This window comes from Tursiops truncatus, chromosome 18 (genome assembly GCF_011762595.2).
Source record: "Tursiops truncatus isolate mTurTru1 chromosome 18, mTurTru1.mat.Y, whole genome shotgun sequence".
In the NCBI taxonomy this organism is placed as follows: Eukaryota; Metazoa; Chordata; class Mammalia; order Artiodactyla; family Delphinidae; genus Tursiops; species Tursiops truncatus.
The window spans coordinates 32,468,926-32,487,284 of record NC_047051.1 but is presented as its reverse complement, the minus strand read 5'-3'; the positions used below and the strand labels follow the sequence as shown (position 1 = coordinate 32,487,284).

The 18,359-nt window shown below is 35.5% G+C and overlaps 1 protein-coding gene across 1 annotated transcript in view; it reads left to right on the top strand.

The window, feature by feature from the left end:
* DIAPH3 (diaphanous related formin 3) overlaps positions 1-18,359 on the top strand; it is a 539,529-nt gene that overhangs the window by 173,981 nt on the left and 347,189 nt on the right. The window contains exons 9-12 of the mRNA XM_073795265.1: positions 314-423; positions 13,456-13,562; positions 13,849-13,967; positions 14,804-14,920. Of these exons, the coding sequence (XP_073651366.1) occupies positions 314-423; positions 13,456-13,562; positions 13,849-13,967; positions 14,804-14,920 (453 nt within the window). The remainder of the gene's footprint in view (positions 1-313; positions 424-13,455; positions 13,563-13,848; positions 13,968-14,803; positions 14,921-18,359) is intronic.

Sequence of the window (18,359 nt, the reverse complement as noted above, 5' to 3'; positions counted from 1 at the left end):
ATTATAGAGTTCATAGAATTATATACATTAAAAATGGTTAATATTTGTAAACTGGTTTAAATAGTGCCTGATGTGTAGTAAGTACTATATAAGTGCTTGGTAAATAAACATGATCATAGGGTTATTATGAGGAATAAATGAATTAAAACATGTAACATAGGTCATGCTTGATATGTGCTATATGATCAGTAAGCTACTTTTAAAATGTTATTGGTTGCCTAGGAGTAGTCACTCTGGAGTTTAGTAGATTAAGCTATTGTATTGGGTTATTTGCTGTTTGTAATTTACTTTATAATTTCAAATTTTCCAATAGCCTTGAAGAAGTTTTAGAAGCTTTAACATCATCTGGAGAAGAAAGAAAAATTGACAGATTTTCTTCTATTGTGGAAGGTCTTCGGCACAATTCAGTTCAATTGCAAGTAGGTTTCATGTTTATCATTCATACTGTTTTTTGTAACTGTTTCCTGATTGACTTATATTTAATACTGTAGTATGAAACCCCACATGCCATTTAATATTTTATAGCATTTTAAATAAATACAGAATTCTAACATATCATAATTTATCTTATAGATACAAATTTATGTACACCTATAATTATTTCCTTAGGTTCCTAGAAGTTGACTTACTAGATTTCTCTGTGAAATATATAATCCTAGTCCATGAATTGTTATCTCAATTGTTGATTTTTATAATTTTTTAAGAAGTCTAGGCAATTGAGTGAATTGTGGCTTTTCGTTGTATTAGTTTTATATCTGAAAAGTTGAGAGTGTCCATGAGTAAAAAGACCAAGATACACTTAGAAAAATCCTTTCAAAGATTTTTTTTTCTTTCAGAGATTTTTAAGCACTCCCAAAAAGTCACATTTAGACTTGAAACACTGTAATACCCAAGCTGCATGTCTAATATTCATTTAATTTCTCCCTTTTTTTTAAAGACACAAGAATTTTATTGCTGGAACTATTGTTACAATCATTGCTAATCAAACCTAAGTATTTTTAAGGAATTATCAATGACTGATTCCTACCTTCAAATTAAAAAAAAGAATAATTGGTGTGGTTGGGACCTGGCTATTGGGATTTTTGAAAGATCCTCAGGTGATTCTAATGTGCAATAAAATTTGGAAACCAAGGTGCTAATAGCTAAAGTAAATCTGTTTCACACTTAATAGTAAAATATTATAGTTTTAATTTTTACTTGAAAGCTCTGTGTACTTTAGCCATTTAATTGTTTCTCATTGTGGTAGGAATGGAAAAGCCAGATCTTAGTGTTAAGTTAATAAAAAATAAACATGGTATTTGATGAAAAATCAGAAAATGTTAGGGACTGTCATATTAATAATTTATTATGACATTTCTGAAGACGGTATTTTGTGAATCTGCTTCTGGTGACAGTGTTTGTGAATGGTGGTGAGGAACCCTGTGTGACTGGTTTCTCGGGACAGTATGCAGACTTGAAGATCTGAGTACGTGTATGGTCACTATTGCGTGGGTCCAGTTCCTGGAGCTTCTGGAAAAGAGCTCCTCCTTCCACATCTGGGAGTGGGGGCCTGGGCTTTGTGTCCACCGCTGACCTCAACCCTGCTCCTTCAGTTCCTCGGTGGGCTGGGGTCTGTTAATCCATTTACCATTACCCTTATTTCCCTTTCCTTCTCATTTCTCATTGGCCCCAGATTTCCTGTTCACCACAGGACTAATGAAGCGTGAGCCTAAAAGAAACTGTGTATAGAAAAGCTGAACAATTACTTTATCTGGGTTTTCCTCTAGTACTCATGTAACTTTTACTTGCACAGTGTTTGTGCAAATACCATTAGGTTATTAGATTAATTTTGGTAATTTGTGCAGCTTATTAGAAATTATGTCTAGTTTAAAAATCTCACTATGAAATGTAATAGTCCCATGTAAAGTTTATTCCCTAAGTAAAGACCTTTTGGTTCTAATGCATACTTTTTGTATTTAATGACACACATGTTACAGGAATGATGAAAACAATAGAGTTCTGAGTCAGGCAGGCTTGAATTTGAGTCCCAGCTCTTCACATCGTAGCTTTAGTGACTCTGGATCAGTTCCCAAATCTTTTCTATACTTCAGTTTTCGCAGTTGTAAGATGGCAATAATCTCAGTACCTAGCTCACTGTTGATGCAAGGATTACATAGGATATAGGTTTAAATGCTTAGTACGCTGCTTGGTTCATTAGAAGAAACGTTCAGTAAATGCTAGCTTTAAAAAGTAATTTTGGTAAATTAAAAAAATAAAGTCAGTGGAGATTAAATGTGATCTTCATTTTTTAAAGAAACATTACCAGTGTTGATATTAAAATTGATACTTTACTATACAACCCAGCATTTAATGAAAACTTGCTAATGAAAACTTATGTTCACACAAAAATGCATGCACAAATTTTTATAACAGGTTTATTTGTCATAGCCCCACACTGGGAACAACCCCGTGTCCCTCAACAGGTGAATGGTTACACTGTGGTACACCGTACATATAATACTATTCCACATCAAAGAGGAATGAACTACTGACTTAACGCAACTTGCGTGAATCTTCAGAGAATTATGCAGATTGAAAAATGCCAGTCCTAAAAGGTTACACACTGTTGAAAAATGCCAGTCCTAAAAGGTTGCCCAGTGTGGTTTCATTTATATAACATTCTTCCTTTTTTTTTTTTTTTTGCCGTACGCGGGCCTCTCACTGTTGTGGCCTCTCCCGTTGCGGAGCACAGGCTCCGGACCCGCAGGCTCAGTGGCCATGGCTCACGGCCCAGCTGCTCCGCGGCATGTGGGATCCTCCTGGACCGGGGCGCGAACCCGCGTCCCCTGCATCGGCAGGCAGACTCTCAACCACTGCGCCACCAGGGAAGCCCTATATAACGTTCTTGAAATAACCAGATTATAGAGAACAGTTCTCTAAGAACAGTTTACTGCTTTACTGGTTGCCAAAGATTTGGATTGGGGTCCGGGAAAGTGTTGGGTGTGGCTGTAAATAAATAGCAGGAAGGAGTGTCGTGCAATTAAAGCAGTTCTGTATCTTGATTGTGGTGATGGTTACACAAATCTATACATGTGATGAAATTGCATAGAACTGTACATGCATACACAGATGAGTGTAAAGCTGGTAAAATCTGAAAAAGCTCTGTGGATTGTACCAATTTCCACTTCTTGGTTTTGGTATTGTACTATAATGATGCAGGATGTTACCAATGGGAGGAATTGTGTGACGAGTACTCAGGACCAACCTGTACGTATTTTTTTTTTTTTTTTTGCAACTTCCAATGAATCTATAATTACTTCAAAATAAAAGTTTAAAAAATCTTGATAAAATTGGGGTTCCAACTTTTTTTACAACATTATTACATCATTTGATGTTTGAAAGCTGTGAGGGAAAGGATAAAGAAGGGCTCTTTAAGAACAAAGTCAAGTTTTGCCTAGGTAAATGACATGATTGACTCATTAATTGGAAAGTTTGACTATTGCAACCTTAAAATTCTTGGTTATTTGGCATATTAAATTTGTTTTGGCTACCAGACATTAAACTAAATCTGTCTGGTCTTTTAAAATCCTGATTACTGTATGAACTTGAAGGCAAACTACATGAGTCAAAAAAATTCTTGGGTAAATTTATTCATTTCTATTATGGGTAGTTAGTCTGATTTTACTGAAGGTGCTAAGTTATGGAAAAATAACTTTATAGTTACGATAAAATATGATAAAAAGAACTATTAATTAAAAACTATAAATTAAGATTACTATTCCATAGAAGACAGTAAGACTTGAAGAAATGAAAATATATTCGTCTAGAGAATTGATATAATTTTGAAATGATTTTTTTAACAGTTTTATTGAGATAAAATTTATTCATTTAAAGTGTACAATTCCATGTTTTTATGTATATTCAGAACGGTGCAATTTTCACCACAATCAATTTTAGTACATTTTCATCATCCCCAAAAGAAAGCCCTCGTGCCCTGGCCGTCACCCCTCGGTGCCCTCATTATCTCTAGCTGTAGGCAGCCAATACTCTACTTTCTCCCTCTATAGAGTTTTGTATTCCAGATGTTTGGTATCAGTGAAATCACAGAGTATGTGGTCTTTTCTTCCTTCTTTCACTTAGCATAGTATTTTCAAGGTTCATCCATGCTGTAGGATGTATCAGAGCCTCATTTTGTTGTGGTTGTTGTTGATGCCATATATGATGCTGCTGTATGGTATCCGGCATTTCGTTTATCAGTTGTCAGGTGGTGGGCATGTGGGCTGTTTTAAACTTTTTGGTTATTGTGAACAATGCTACTGTGAATATTTGTGGGGATGATTTCTTTCTTAATGACGGCTTATTTGCCATATTTAGTGTTAAGGCATTAAGGGTGGAGAGGAGGGGCTAGCAGCAGCCTCTTTCTGGACAGCTGTGGAAATTGCTTGAAGAATTTTTATCAGGATACAGGTGGCTGATTATATTAGCTTTTATGAAACTAATTGCTTAAGTTGTAATTAAGTATATTTTCTGTTACACTTAGTAGTGTCATTATTTTTTGATGTCCTATAAACACTATAATTTCTTGATATAGTTTTTAAAGTTTAATTTTCAGTGAGAAGTGAAAGGTCATTTTAGCATCATTTAAATTCATTTCTTGTGAATTGTTCTCAATTGAACAATTCAAAGAATTGTTCTCAATTCTAATATTCCCTACTAAACCATTTTGTTGTGTGTTTATACTCTAATGGATGTTTCTTCTTCCTGTTAAGTCAAATGTATGAAATAGCTAGCAGGTAGCAAGCTTAAGTTAAGAGTAAAGTTATTGTTTTCCTGATAGCTAACTTAGGGGGAAAAAAGTAAGTAGATTCTCTTTTCTGGTTTTGCTAATTCTATTTCCTTTAAAATGATCAAGCAGTACTTTAGTAATATCTAAATACTTTTCTCTCTGGGTGTTTCTAAAGTTAACAAAAATAAAAAAAATATTTTAGAACTAGCTGATTATCAATTTTCCCATAAAGCTATTGCTCTAAGTACCCATTTTATTCCATTAGCTATTTAAGTTGCATTTATTAAAATGTACTAGTCAGGGGTGATATTAGCAAATGAAATTAAAAATAAAACTTGTTTGTTTGTCTCTGAATAAAATAGAAACCAATTGTTTGCTTTTAAATTGGAGAAAATGGGAGATAGTAAAATTAAAAAATTCCTCATTTTTCTCTTAGTGCAAAGTATATTTATTTCAAAGTACTTTTTAAGGGAGGATTGTTACATTTACTTAAGTCTGCTAATAATAATGATGAAGATAATGTGACTACCTCTGATTCTGATAGGGTCCAGTCTTCATGTGTGTGATTAGCTCCTTGTGTTGCCTGGGTCTTCCTTAGAAGAGGGTTGGAATAATGTGAGTGCACCAATCTCTAGTATCTGTCACACTTTGATTTTCATTGTTATTTTCATTTCTATCCTCTTATTATTATTTTTTCTTTCTATGTGTGTCTTCTTTCTTCTCTTGTTAGAGCCATACTTTGCTAGAGTGTCTGAAGCATTATCTAGATCCTAAAGAGTTTGTTCAAACCCATGTTGTTGGGCATAGGGCTGATGGGATTGTGGTAGATTTTTGTCAGGAAAGGAATCAAAGTGTGGGAATCCTGGAGTTTTGGGGGTTGGCTATTTGACTTTTCCTCTGCATCTGTGTCCTCAGTGACGGCACGCTGTACCTTCCCTTCCTATGGTGTCTTCCTGGACTCCTGGAGTGTCAAGAACACAAAGAATCTGTGGTTTTATGCTACTTGTAAACTACTGTGTTAGTCTGCCACACTTGTATGGGTGCTGCTGTCAAAAGACACAAACTCCTAGGTCAAAAACAAAGGACTTCAGTTACCCACAGCCATAGCAGTAGCTCAGGTATCAGCTTTGTCAACCCCAGTTTCCAGTTTCAGTGGGTTGTGTTATAGGGACAACACCCTGAGCTTAGAGAATCCAAGTCTGGTATCATGGGCAGCAGTTACTCTTACTGATACAGGCTGTGATGAGCTCCATTCCATTTGTCTCCCAGAGTATTTAATTAAGCCTGCTGGTCAGCAGTGCTCCAAGCAGCAGGTTGAGGCTGCCCTGCAGTACTGACCTCAGGCATGCCTTCCAGGTCCCAGATCCCATCAGCTGAACAAATCCTGTAAACCGTCAGGGTCTATCTTAGGACACCAGGAGGCTTTCTTATCTTCTTCTGTTGCTCTTTCACTCGGCCTGAGGTATTAATGATTGCACAGACTTCTCTTTGTTCAGCAAGGAGGACATCTGGGGCAACTCTTTCATCTGTAACAACCCTGCCAGTGAGTGAAAGCTGACCTGAGTGCCTTGCAAGGCTGCTGCAGTGTCACTGATTACTTCAGCTAAAACCAGGGACACATTTCGTATCATCTGTTCTAATTCAGTGACTCATCGTAGGGATAACTGTCTGCAGGTGCACGTATGTAGTGATCAGTGTTCTCTCCAGGAAACTCCCCAGAATAACCAAAGTTCGCCTGGGTGTGGAGAGATGGCCACAGTTGTCTGAGGCTGTACGTGTGCTGGTACTGTTTCCTCACACACCTGAGCATCTCTTATGAGCACCTCTGTGGTGTAAGTCATGGTGTTTTCGGAGAGAGAGGCATGTTAATGCCTGGCTTCCCCACAAGATACATAGTTTTGAAGGTGCACATGGTGTTCCTGGAAGGAACATGTTGTTTATAGTTGTTGGGGACCCCCAATTGGGATCTCTGTCAGTTGGGGCTACCAGGTGACAGTGCTTTCAACAAGGCCTCCCAGCCAGCTGATAAATTTTTGGGTTCTCAGTTCAGGAAATAATTGAGTCCAGTCTTTATTTTGGAGGGACTGTCTGAAGACATGGCTGCAATGGCAGGTCGTGTTACAGGAGCTTGGAGAACACAGATCTTTCAGAATGGGCTGTGGGTCTGCCTTCCCTTTTGCTCTGGAGGGGAGAGGCTGTCTCTGTCTTCCAAGATGGTTTGCTATACAGACATCCTTGTCAAGGTCTTGCAGAAGAAAACCATCTGTACCTCTACTTGCAATACATGCAGAGACACAGAGAGAATTGCCTGGCAGCAGAGAGCAGACCGTTGCACCTCCTTCTGTCACCTTTTTGGCTTCTTTTCCTTCAGCCTGATGCTCCTGGTGTTGTTCCTGTATACACAAAGATGTGCGTTTGTTGTACCTTGATGTTGAGTGAATGGAACAAAACCTTCACTAATTTCGGTTCATATGATATTACAGAGTAGTAGTACAAAGTACTCTGTACTTTGAAATATGTTACTTGGCAAAAATCGACAAATATGACATTGAAACAAATCAGTTACAATGCCTTTTTGAATTTAGCCAAGTTTATTAGCTTCTGTTTGTTTTGTTTCCCTTACCCCTTAAATGCTCTAAATGTACCCAAGTTTAATTTCGCACGAGACCAAACGAAGGTCTTCCTATAATGAATAGTCATATCTTGATTTACTGTTTCTTTTTGTTTCAAGTATCTCCTACCCCCTCACAAAAGTCAACGTTAACTAGAGTTATTTTTAATATCAAGTAAGTCGTTCGCACATTTAATGAAGGATACAGAGTGTAGTAGAACGTTTATCTTTAGGATCACTGTTGGGGCATTCCAGAAGGATGCAGAGATCAATTTATTTTAATTCCTCTCTTTTTTTACCACTACTTTTATTGAGGTTTGCAGCAGTTTGGTTACTGTATCTATATGAATCAAACTGTTAAACATATTAAAATGGACTAGTAAATAATATGCCATTAAGCTAATAAACATTAAAGAAACAGTAAAATAATACACCAACGTGAACTCATATTGTCATGTGGAGCACACACCTACTAAACTAAAAAAAACATTTTTGTCCTAGAGTATACTGCCAATTTTCTGAGTCTGTGTAATACATTTTTTCACTTCTGCTACAATAGACCACCAAAAAGATACACTTAATTCATGACTCAAGGTAACTGCAAAATTTCATAATTAACCAGTCAATTAGTTAATTATTCAGAGATTGCCGTTCAGGGTTCTGCTAGATATTAGAACTATAAAGATGAATGAAATACACTGCTTAAGTCCTTAAGAAGCTTATACTCAGGAATTTATAGCTGGCTAATGTTTCATATGAAAATTGCGATACTAGGAGTTTCAACAAAATGGGAGAACACAGAAGAAATTCATGATGTCTCGGGGAGTGTCTGAATAAACCTTTAAAAATCCAAGTTCTGTCTTGAATCCAACTGTTCCTGTTCATATAAATTAGGGCCTCTTGAATCCTTCAGTTTATTTCTCTGCATCTGTATGAGATATATGCAGTTACCTCAAGCTCTGACTTGTCCTCTTACTGTGTTCATTTACCGAATATTTAATTGGAAATATAAGTAAAATTATAGGACTTTACATATGCTGATATACTTCACTCTTTCTGTGTTTGTCTACATAATGTAGTAGTCTATTTTAGTTTATATTCTGAATTAACACATGAGATTTTAAAATTCTTTGGAGTTTCTTTAGTTGCACTGGAGGCAAGATATTTCTCTATAAGCATCATTTACTCATTTTAACTTGATAATGTAGAATTTGATTGTGCAAAGAGAGACAGATGATTTCTGCTATGGGGTAGAGAAGATGAATAGCGGTCTGACCTGTGTCTTCCAGGCCCAGATAGTAAGTATTCACAGATTCTGATAGGATTTTTATTTAAGTACTTTACTGGTGCTTGTTTCCAGTCTGAATTTAGCTTTGGAAGCTGATATGTTTTCAGTGTAGTATAGCCATCATTTTACATGTGAAAACATGTTATATTCAGGATGAATATGTTGACCAAGTGTGAACTTTCTAAAGAATGTTTGCTTTTGCTGTTTGTTGGATACCTTTTCAATTCCTTCCACATAATCGTGGAGAAAGCATCTGTGTTGGTGGTCTTTGCAAAACCTGGACAGGCCTGTGTTCGAGGCTCAAGCATCACTGCTGTTAGTATACCTGGCATTTTGTACTTAAACTTGTTTGTCTGAAAATGGTTGGAAACCAAAGGTTAAAGATGCATAAAGTGTTTATTTTTTCTCCTGTTTGTGTTGCACATAGTGATAGACAGCAGTAAATTAAATTGTGTGCTAGAGGAACTTTAGGTGATGCATATTCACATGTGAAGAAACCTTCTCACTTCATTTTCAAGGGCAGAAAGCTGCTTTGCTGATTAAGTGATGTCAATTCCAGCATGTGTCTTTGTCTTGCTGTTTAACCTCTTTCTACTTCTAAAGATTTTCCTTTGATCATTTGCCTTGTTCTTAAGATTGCCTTTGGCAAGCTCTATCCCTCATATTGAATATCTTTGAGATTTTTGCTTACAGTTTATCTACTTTGTCCCCTGTTATATGTCTTTACCCCTCTAGTTTACAACATTGCTGACGTTTGTCCCACTATTTGTAATTACTGTTTTGTCTGCTTATTTTCCTAATCCTTGGCTATGTGGGGTTTGCTGGTCTCAGCTTTTGTAGGACATTTTCTGTCTGTTGCTGTTCTTGAGGAAATCCTCAACTGTTCCGAATTCTAGCTGGATATGTGTGTGCCTCTGTGTGCAGACACATCTTTATAGCTAGAAGTTATGTTAAAAATACCTTTTCTCATGTAAGGCTCCTTTTTGATAATTGGGGCAAGAGTAACAAATGAGGTTACAGCATTTACTTTCCATATCATTAGAACTGAGTACATATCTAACACCTAAAGATGTGTCGAACTTATAAGCCTTGTTTAAACCAAAGGTTAATGAGCAGTATTTCTAAAGTATAAAGGTACATTTGGAGCAAGGAGAATATTTTAGAGCCAATTTTAATTGTATGCTTTCATTTACTGGTTGCATATGGTACATGTGAGAAGAAAATGTTTTCCATGTGCAGCAGCAGTTCTGTCCCTTTGTAGAAACTTCTCGTCAAGTCACCAATTTGCCAGATGCAGTGGTAATTATCTTATTTGACCTATTAGAGCATTTGACACAGTTGATCACTCTCCCTATTGACACACTTTTCTCCCATTCTTCCAGGACACCACAATCTCTTCATTTATCTTCTACCACGTTGACAGCTTTTTACTTTTCTTTAACTCATTCCTCAACCTTCAAATCAAAACCTACAATTGAAATGTCCCAACCAGTTCTTGTACCTCCTCTTCTCTCTCTCTTTACTACTCTCTCGGTGATTCCATCTAAGGTCTTGGTTTTTACATACAAATGCTATGGTAATCTCTTTCTCCAACTGGAGTCTCCTATATCCAATTTCCTTTTCTAGTTTTTTCGATGAGGATCAATAATAGACAATATTTCCAACTTAACATCTCCAAAACTTAAGTCCTGATCTTTCTTCCCAAGCCTGTTTCCTCTGTTTATGCTGATTTTTTCCTCTGTTTATGCTGATTTTTTGCCCAGGCAATTCAAACTGTGGATTCAGTCTTGCCTCCTCTCTTTCTATAGTAGTGATTTCTGTCTTTTTCATTTCATAGCTGCATCCCTAGCACCAAGAAGTGCTTAGTAGACATCATTGACAGGCTTGGAAGGAATGAAATGCATGAGCTAGTAAACAGAGAAGGTCTGGTGCCCAAAGATAGAACCTTCAGATAAGTTAGGATGCTCCCAGGAGGGCAGAAACTCTTGTTTTCTTACCCTCATCAGTTCCAGAGGAAGGTGGCTTTTGCCTGCTGTTGAAACTGTTAGTATGGCATAATTAGTGCAAATTAATGGAGATCATATATGCTACATTTTGGGAAAATCAAACAGAACATGGTGATTAATTCTTTATGATGAATATCACAATTTCATTATTTTCTTGAGCTTCTGTTAATATTCCAGCATTCACTAATTTCTTAAATGAATGTATGATTCCTAATGTACATTTCAATCTCAGAATTTTAGAAGCAGGATTTATCCTATTCTCCTGTGAAATTTGTTTCTTTCCTTGCATTTTATGTCTCCGTTAATGGTCCCACCTCCTATCTAGTTGAACAACAAAGGTGGGAGGACTTGTAAATTCTTTTCTTTTGCCTCAACCACATGTTCACCCAGCCATCAAATGTTTTTCAAATGTTGTTCAAGACCTCCTCATCGCTCAACGAAGCTACCTGTATGATAACTTCTTAACTTGAATCTATTACCTCTATTATCGCCGCTCCTGCATAAAATCCTTTATGATTTCCCCTATTTCCAGCTGAGTCAGAAAGTTCTGATTCGGCACATGAAGCTGTGCCTCCTCTGTCTGGCTTCATCTTTATTGGGTCCTTCCCCTGTTCTCCCACTTTCCGCCTTACAAACTGCTCAGGAAATCTGAATTCCTTGTAACTCAGCAAAAGAGCCCAGATCTTTGAACATGTAAACTGCTCTGCTTTAAACATCTTGGTCCTCCTTTTCATCTGGCTGTCTCCCTATTAATCCTTAAGAGTCAGTACTGTTCCTCAGCTTTCCTTGTTTTTATTTACTGTCTCCACATTCTCATCATATACTGAACACATCTCTTACAGTACATAGTGTATTTGTGTTACTGAACCTGCTTATCTTCACTAGGGGAGGCAACATGTCCTATTTTACCTTTTTAGTTCCTGAGCCTTTTCTACTGTCTCTAGGAATTGAGTTATATGGGATAGATGCCAGATTGGCTCCCACTTATGCTGGTATGCTATACCAGTGTGAAATCATGTGATAAAAAAGGTCTAAATGTCTCAATATATGTATTAGAAACCTAGAAGGAACTTTTTGGTCTTTATCTTGATTATAGAATTTTTTATCTGTAAGGATGTAAATCAATACATTTTACTGTATGTAGACATATGTTTACATGATATAAATTAATCAAAGAGTGGTTGTAGGTCATGATAGTGGCAAATTACTGTTACAGTTGGGAAGGGATCTTAAAGAATTAAATTCATTCTTTCGGCTTAAGTCAGTTCCTAGTTTTCTTTTTATGAAAAATTGCCTTTTAAAACGTTTCCTGGGAATAATTTGGATGATTCTTTTCCCTTCTTTCTCCTCAATTTCATGCTAATATTATTCTACACATATCAACTTTCCATTTAGGTGATATTTGCTGCTAATTTTTATGTTGTTTATTTTTGCTTCTTTCTTTGAGTTGTCTATAATTTGCATCTTTTCCTGGAAACCTGGTGGCTAATACTAATTTAATTTCTCTGAACGTAGAGAAATTAAATTAGTATGCTAATTTAAATATTTGTATGCTGTTTGAGATCTTTTAAAATGCTGAAAAAAACATTTGTGGGTATTGGGTAATGACTGGCAAGGAAGTGGAAAGAAAGCATTTTAAACTTGACTTTCTGACATGAACTGGTTACAGCTGAGTGAACGTGTACTGGAAAGGTAGACGCTGTTTTTAAGTTTTTTCTTTTTTTCTTTTAAATATGTTTTCCTTTTCCCTCTCTTTCAAGTTTTGACAGTAGAGGCATGCTGGCCAGATTTTAGTGTTTAGATATCAAATAGAACAATTATAATATATTTCAACCAGCAGGAACTGAGACCCCTGTTGGTGTCTTAATCCCAAACTGGCATTTTAAATTCATATAAACCTTGCCTTAAGGGATGGAAAAAGGACAATTTAGGGAACAGCATGAGGTTAAACACATTGATCAGTAAGCTGGTCTTTCTTGTTAGATTTTGGTAGAATGTGGACTTAGAAAAATAACATCATCAACAACAGCAAAGAATTCTTTGCTTCTCTAGAAGCAACCTCTTTTGCTTCCATTATATAGATTTTGGATAATGAAAGATATAATTCAGCCAGGGATTAAAAAAAAAAGGAGATCCAGGTTGAAATTTGGAGTGTTAAATATGAATGGGAAAATACAGCGATTTTTAATTTTCATCATTTAAGTTATAAACTAAAGCATTTAGTTAGCTATGTTATTTCTTTATGTCTTCTTAATAAGCGTAACACACAGTAAGCTGAATTTTTGTCAAAGTGTAGGAACCATTGCCTGATAAGTTAACTTCTGGTAATTAGCTGTGCAATGTTCATAATATAATTTTTGGTTATAATAACCCCATTAACTAGTTTCAGGCCTTTGCTAACTCTCATTGACTTAAAGTCTTTGGGTTTCTCTTGATGAATGAGAAATTATTTTATTATCCTATTTTAGGATAGGATCTATCTAAGGATATTTATAGTTTTTCAACTAGTGTGTGTTCAGTTTATGTCTTATGTGTATGGTATGATATTTTTGGAGAAGAACTTAACTTTTGGTTGGAGTGAATTAAAAATTCCCCTGAAACTATATTTCTTGTCTAATTTATAATTGACTAAAATATTTTACATACAAATTATCGTTTTAATAGACTCACCTGTGAAGGAAGATATTTGATAATACTTGGAACACAGCCTTGATGTTTCAGTTCTATTACTCCTTTAATGTCAGAATCCAAGTCTAAGTCTTGCTGTGTAATTTATTGTAGGTAGCATGTATGCAGCTTATCAATGCCCTTGTTACATCTCCTGATGATTTGGACTTCAGGCTTCACATCAGAAATGAATTTATGCGTTGTGGATTGAAAGAGATATTGCCAGTAAGTGCCCTGCAGTCTCCTTATTAATATTTAAATTAGAGAAGTACTTGAGTAGGGGGAAATTTAGATAAATTACCTTTAAGAATAATTTATCTGTGGGAAAAAAGGCTTGAGTATAAAATCTATTTTTGAAATAGATGATAAGGTTTGAGTATTATTTAACACTTTAAGTGTTTGAATGCTGTAAATCAAGTTGAATGGTTGGTTTATTGTTTATGTTTTTCATTAATTTTTTGCATCGTTAAAAACAAAACTGTTCCTTATAACTCCTATTTAATATCTCTAGAATTTAAAGCGTATTAAGAATGATGGCCTGGATATCCAACTTAAAGTCTTTGACGAGCATAAGGAAGAGGATTTGATTGAGTTCTTCCATCGCCTCGAAGATGTTAGAGCTGAACTTGAATATCCTTTTGTTCTGAAGTCTAATCAAATATGTAAAATTACTGCTAACCCTTAAACAGCCCCCACCCCATAAAATATTAAACTTCTGAAGCCATTTCTAGATAAATGATATAAAATCAAACCTTTATTGAATCAGAAGGATGTTTGTATAAACCTTTTTTATTTTATTAGTTTATGTGCGTTTTTGTGAATACATGCATATGCAAATGGATGTTACAATCTACAAATGGATGCTTTTTAGACAAGCCTCTTATGTATACATGTACAATCTGTTCTTTTTGTTTGGCACCTCCCCTCCCCCTAGTCCCTTCATCATTAGGAATAGGTGCCCTTAGCCTGCTGGTTAGTTCCTACCCTGTACCTTGGGTGTATCCTCATACGGGCCTTTGTTAATTCTGTGCATCTGCAGATGTCTGTGCTTGTCCAGAGATCTGCCACCTTTCTGTCTTCCACTGGGGCTGCTCCATGGTAGGTAATGCCTGGCACCAGCCCTCTTGGTCAGGGCTCCCCCAGAAGCCAAAGACTTCATTCACAACCAGCTGCCCACTACTCTTTCTGCCAGCAGTATCTTGGCTCAAGAGAGGAATATTGGTTGGAGATGATTGTGGAGGAGAAGCCAGGAAGTGTCAGGTCAGGTTGTCACTTGCACATAGTTTTCCCTCTATTCTCATTCCTAACTACATGTGTTTTATTATATGCTGAGTATATATGATGCCTATTTTAGGTTAAGATACACAGTAATCTTTCGAAGCCTTACAGAGCAGATTCCGTGTCACATTATTGCAGTTGTTCGGTATAGAGGATAAATAAATCCACATATTCCTTAATCAGTTTACTGAAGCGAATGATCTTCACAACATGGTGTGGAACACAGTTAAGGAAACAAGAGCAGAGGGATATTTCATTTCAATTCTGCAGCATCTTTTGCTGATTCGAAATGATTATTTTATAAGGTAAGAGGAAGCTATATTCTAATATTTTCTTTCACTAATAAAATTCTATTAATTGTGAAATTCACCTGATGTTTGATTTGGGCAAGCAAATATTTTTAAGTTTTGTATTTCTTTCATAGTATTGATTCATAGAATGCACTGTTTCCTCTGAAAATGGTAAAATGGTATAAAATGATATTACTATTACTTTCTAAGCTCCAGCAGATTCTTGGTTACAACTTTTCAGCTGAATAAAAATGCAAACTAGCAACAAATTACTAGTTTACTGGGTGATGAATAATGTTTTCTGGTTAGTCCCTAGGCAGTAGGAATGGCAGATACTAAACATCACTTTTATTAGTGTTTAAGTAGCTAGCAAGTTCCTTAATAATACAGTTGTGTTTAATGTTGCTAATGTATCAGAAAGCTAGACAAATGACTTCTCAAGTTTGATTATATCCTAGACATCTTGAGCATAACAAATTGTTTAAAGAAAATAATTGTTTATCCATGTTTATCTGTAGTTATATGTGGATAGTAACACGTAAGCTGCTGGACTGTTATGAAGATTAAAATGGTAACATGAGTGAGACTCCTAGCCAAATATCTGGCATGTGGTGTATGCTCAATAAATGTCCTCTATACCCTCTTAACTCTTTTATTACTGTTTTATGAAGGAAGCTGAGATCTTTGAATATAAAACCATTTTGGTCACCTTTAATGTAATTTTGCTGAAATTTATTCTCAAATACTATGGGTAGTATGTCTTTTCTTACTCTAATTTCAAGTAGAAAGAGTTGCTAGACAGTCTCATTCAGGCTGTGTCCTCTAGGTGATGTCAGAGGGTGCAATTTAGGTTTTTGATGTACCTAACAAGTGAATAGAATAAAAGTCTAAACGTGGTAAAACTTTAGGTTCTTCGAGATGAGCACAGATCATCCACCCTACCTCTTTCCTTTGTAGAATTGGGAAGTCCCAGTGATATTCTAAAATAGAGTTCAGGAACCTGTTTTGAGACTTCATTTGCTTCTTTCTCATATTTTATTAAAATAAGACACTTTAAATATTTAACCACTCTATAAGTGCTAGATAAAAAATACTAATACTTGATTAATAATATTTTTAAGTATCATAGGTACCCCACTAATTGTAATACTATACTCTCCTGAAGATTTACCTAAAAATAAACTTGGAACTTCCATTTATTCTAAAGTAGCCCCATCCTTTTCTTGATACCTGTATGGTTGGTCCTGTCATCCTCTGATTTTTTGCCGCTTGAATTTCCAAGAATTTAAGACTGCTGTTTGCTTTTGAAGCGTTGAATGTGTCTACACATTACAAAGGGGGGTTATTTAATCCCTTCATCTGTGTTCCAGGGAGCATGTGGTTGTGTCTAACTTCAAAACAGATTAAAAAGCACAACTGTAGTGGGGCACACTCAGGCGAGCCTTTCACTTTAGTGGAATCAAGAGTCTAAAGAAATATTACATTGTAGCATTACCAAAGTGACATTAGTGAGGCATAGAAGTTCATCTAGTTTGGTCATTTTTTGAGTAGCACCTTTTAAGTTTGATACTCGTCTATGTTGCCTTCTTTCTTGGCTCTTTAAGCCCGAGGCCCTTGGTCTTTGTTCCAGATATGGTTGCTATGAAGGCAGAATTCTTCCCATGACTGCCGTAGTGAAGACGATCCCATCGATTCTTTCCTATGTTCCAAAATTCTCAGTTATTTATTACTATTATTGTTGTTGTTGATTCTTATAGTGAGTATACATTTATTACAAGATAGAGTCAGAATTGTGGTCACTTACATAATATTTTTATTATATATTCATCCTTTTAATTAACATACAGTAAATTTTACTCTTTTTGCTGTGTAGTCCAAGATTCATAAATCTTGTTCTTTTAGTTTTACCTTCATTTTTCGGTTTTACTATCTCGAATGGACCTAGATTTCACCTTTCAGAAATATTCAGTTATCTGAACATTTTCAACTGATGAACATTTAAAATTAATATTAACATTAATAAATACAAGTTTTGAAGTTTTTTATAAGTTAATTTTCATTGTAGAATGCAAAATATTGTCATTTAAAAGAATTAGTGGATAGGAAAATTAAAATCTTTGCTTACTTTCACATCTGGAACAAAAGGAAATTTTACTGAAATGGAACTCGATTGGAGAATGTACATCAAAGGTCCCCAAGAAAAATCAAATGCAGTAAGATAATTGGAAGGTGGATAGAAGATCAAATTCAATTCTGTAACAAATTACTAATGGCTTATTGTGTGCAGAATAGCATGTTAGTTGAATGTGCATGGGAGATAATTTCTGATATTTGGTAAAAAAAAAAAAAAAAACTGCAGGGAAAGTGAAGGTGATTTCAAAATATTCTCCAACAAAAATGACTTTTATTAATGAAGTAATGACATTTATGTTTATCCCTTAATTAGGTTGTTTACATATTCCTTTGACATATTCACTACCTTACCAGTATCACTCATAGAGATTATTTTCTAGATTTACATTTCTGAATTCCAGACGTACATTGTTCTTTACTAGTATTGCCTTACTGAAAGAGTTTTTGCATGAATTTTCAGCTACATTATAAATGAGCTCATAATTTAGGGTGGTGGAAGTGAGAAAACACTTAATGACATTATGTTTTTTAAAAACATTATACACAATAGCTGGTGTTAATTTAAGCCATGTTTTTATTAAAACAACATCAAGATAACATTAAATAAGAGTAAAAAAGGGACAGAGTGCGTCATCTCAGTTTTTAAATGTGATAGCTAGAAACGTGTGTGCAATTTATGTACCTCAAGTGTAAATGTGGTTATTATAGCTAAAATATTAGGGAATGGGAGATTATTTCATTGAAAGAAGTTGAGAAAATTGAGGAAAGCATTGATAATACCTTCTTGCTTTAATTTGTATCCAAGAACACTATGTCTTGAATATTTTTACTCTATGACAATTAATGAACATTGTCTTATTTGCTAATGTTAAGCTGTAGTGAATTTTATTCAGCATAATGGATGGTTTATTAGGTACCAGGTAAATAGGTACAGGGCAGTAGGTCATAGTATACAGGGAAGGAAGTCTCAAGTAGCTGGAGGCATCATCACATACGTGGTGAGAAGGGGTTGGAGAGGAAAACTGTGCAAAAAGTCATTGAGAAGAAATAGTCCTAGGTGGTGGTTCGGATGGAGGACTGTATTCATTAGAATATTACCCACCCTCTCTATCACTGTCTCTATCACTGTAGTTTGGTTTTGTTTGTAAAATCTTCTGGATATTTCTTTCACGTTTGTTGGCTTGAGTTTTAAGGGATGTATTTTAGCTTATTACTAACACAGGTGGATTGAACTTAATTGTACTAACACATGAAGGCTATTTGGGGATTTTAATTAAATTTAAATTTTGGACATATACTGAAGTTTTCTAGCTTTCTTTTG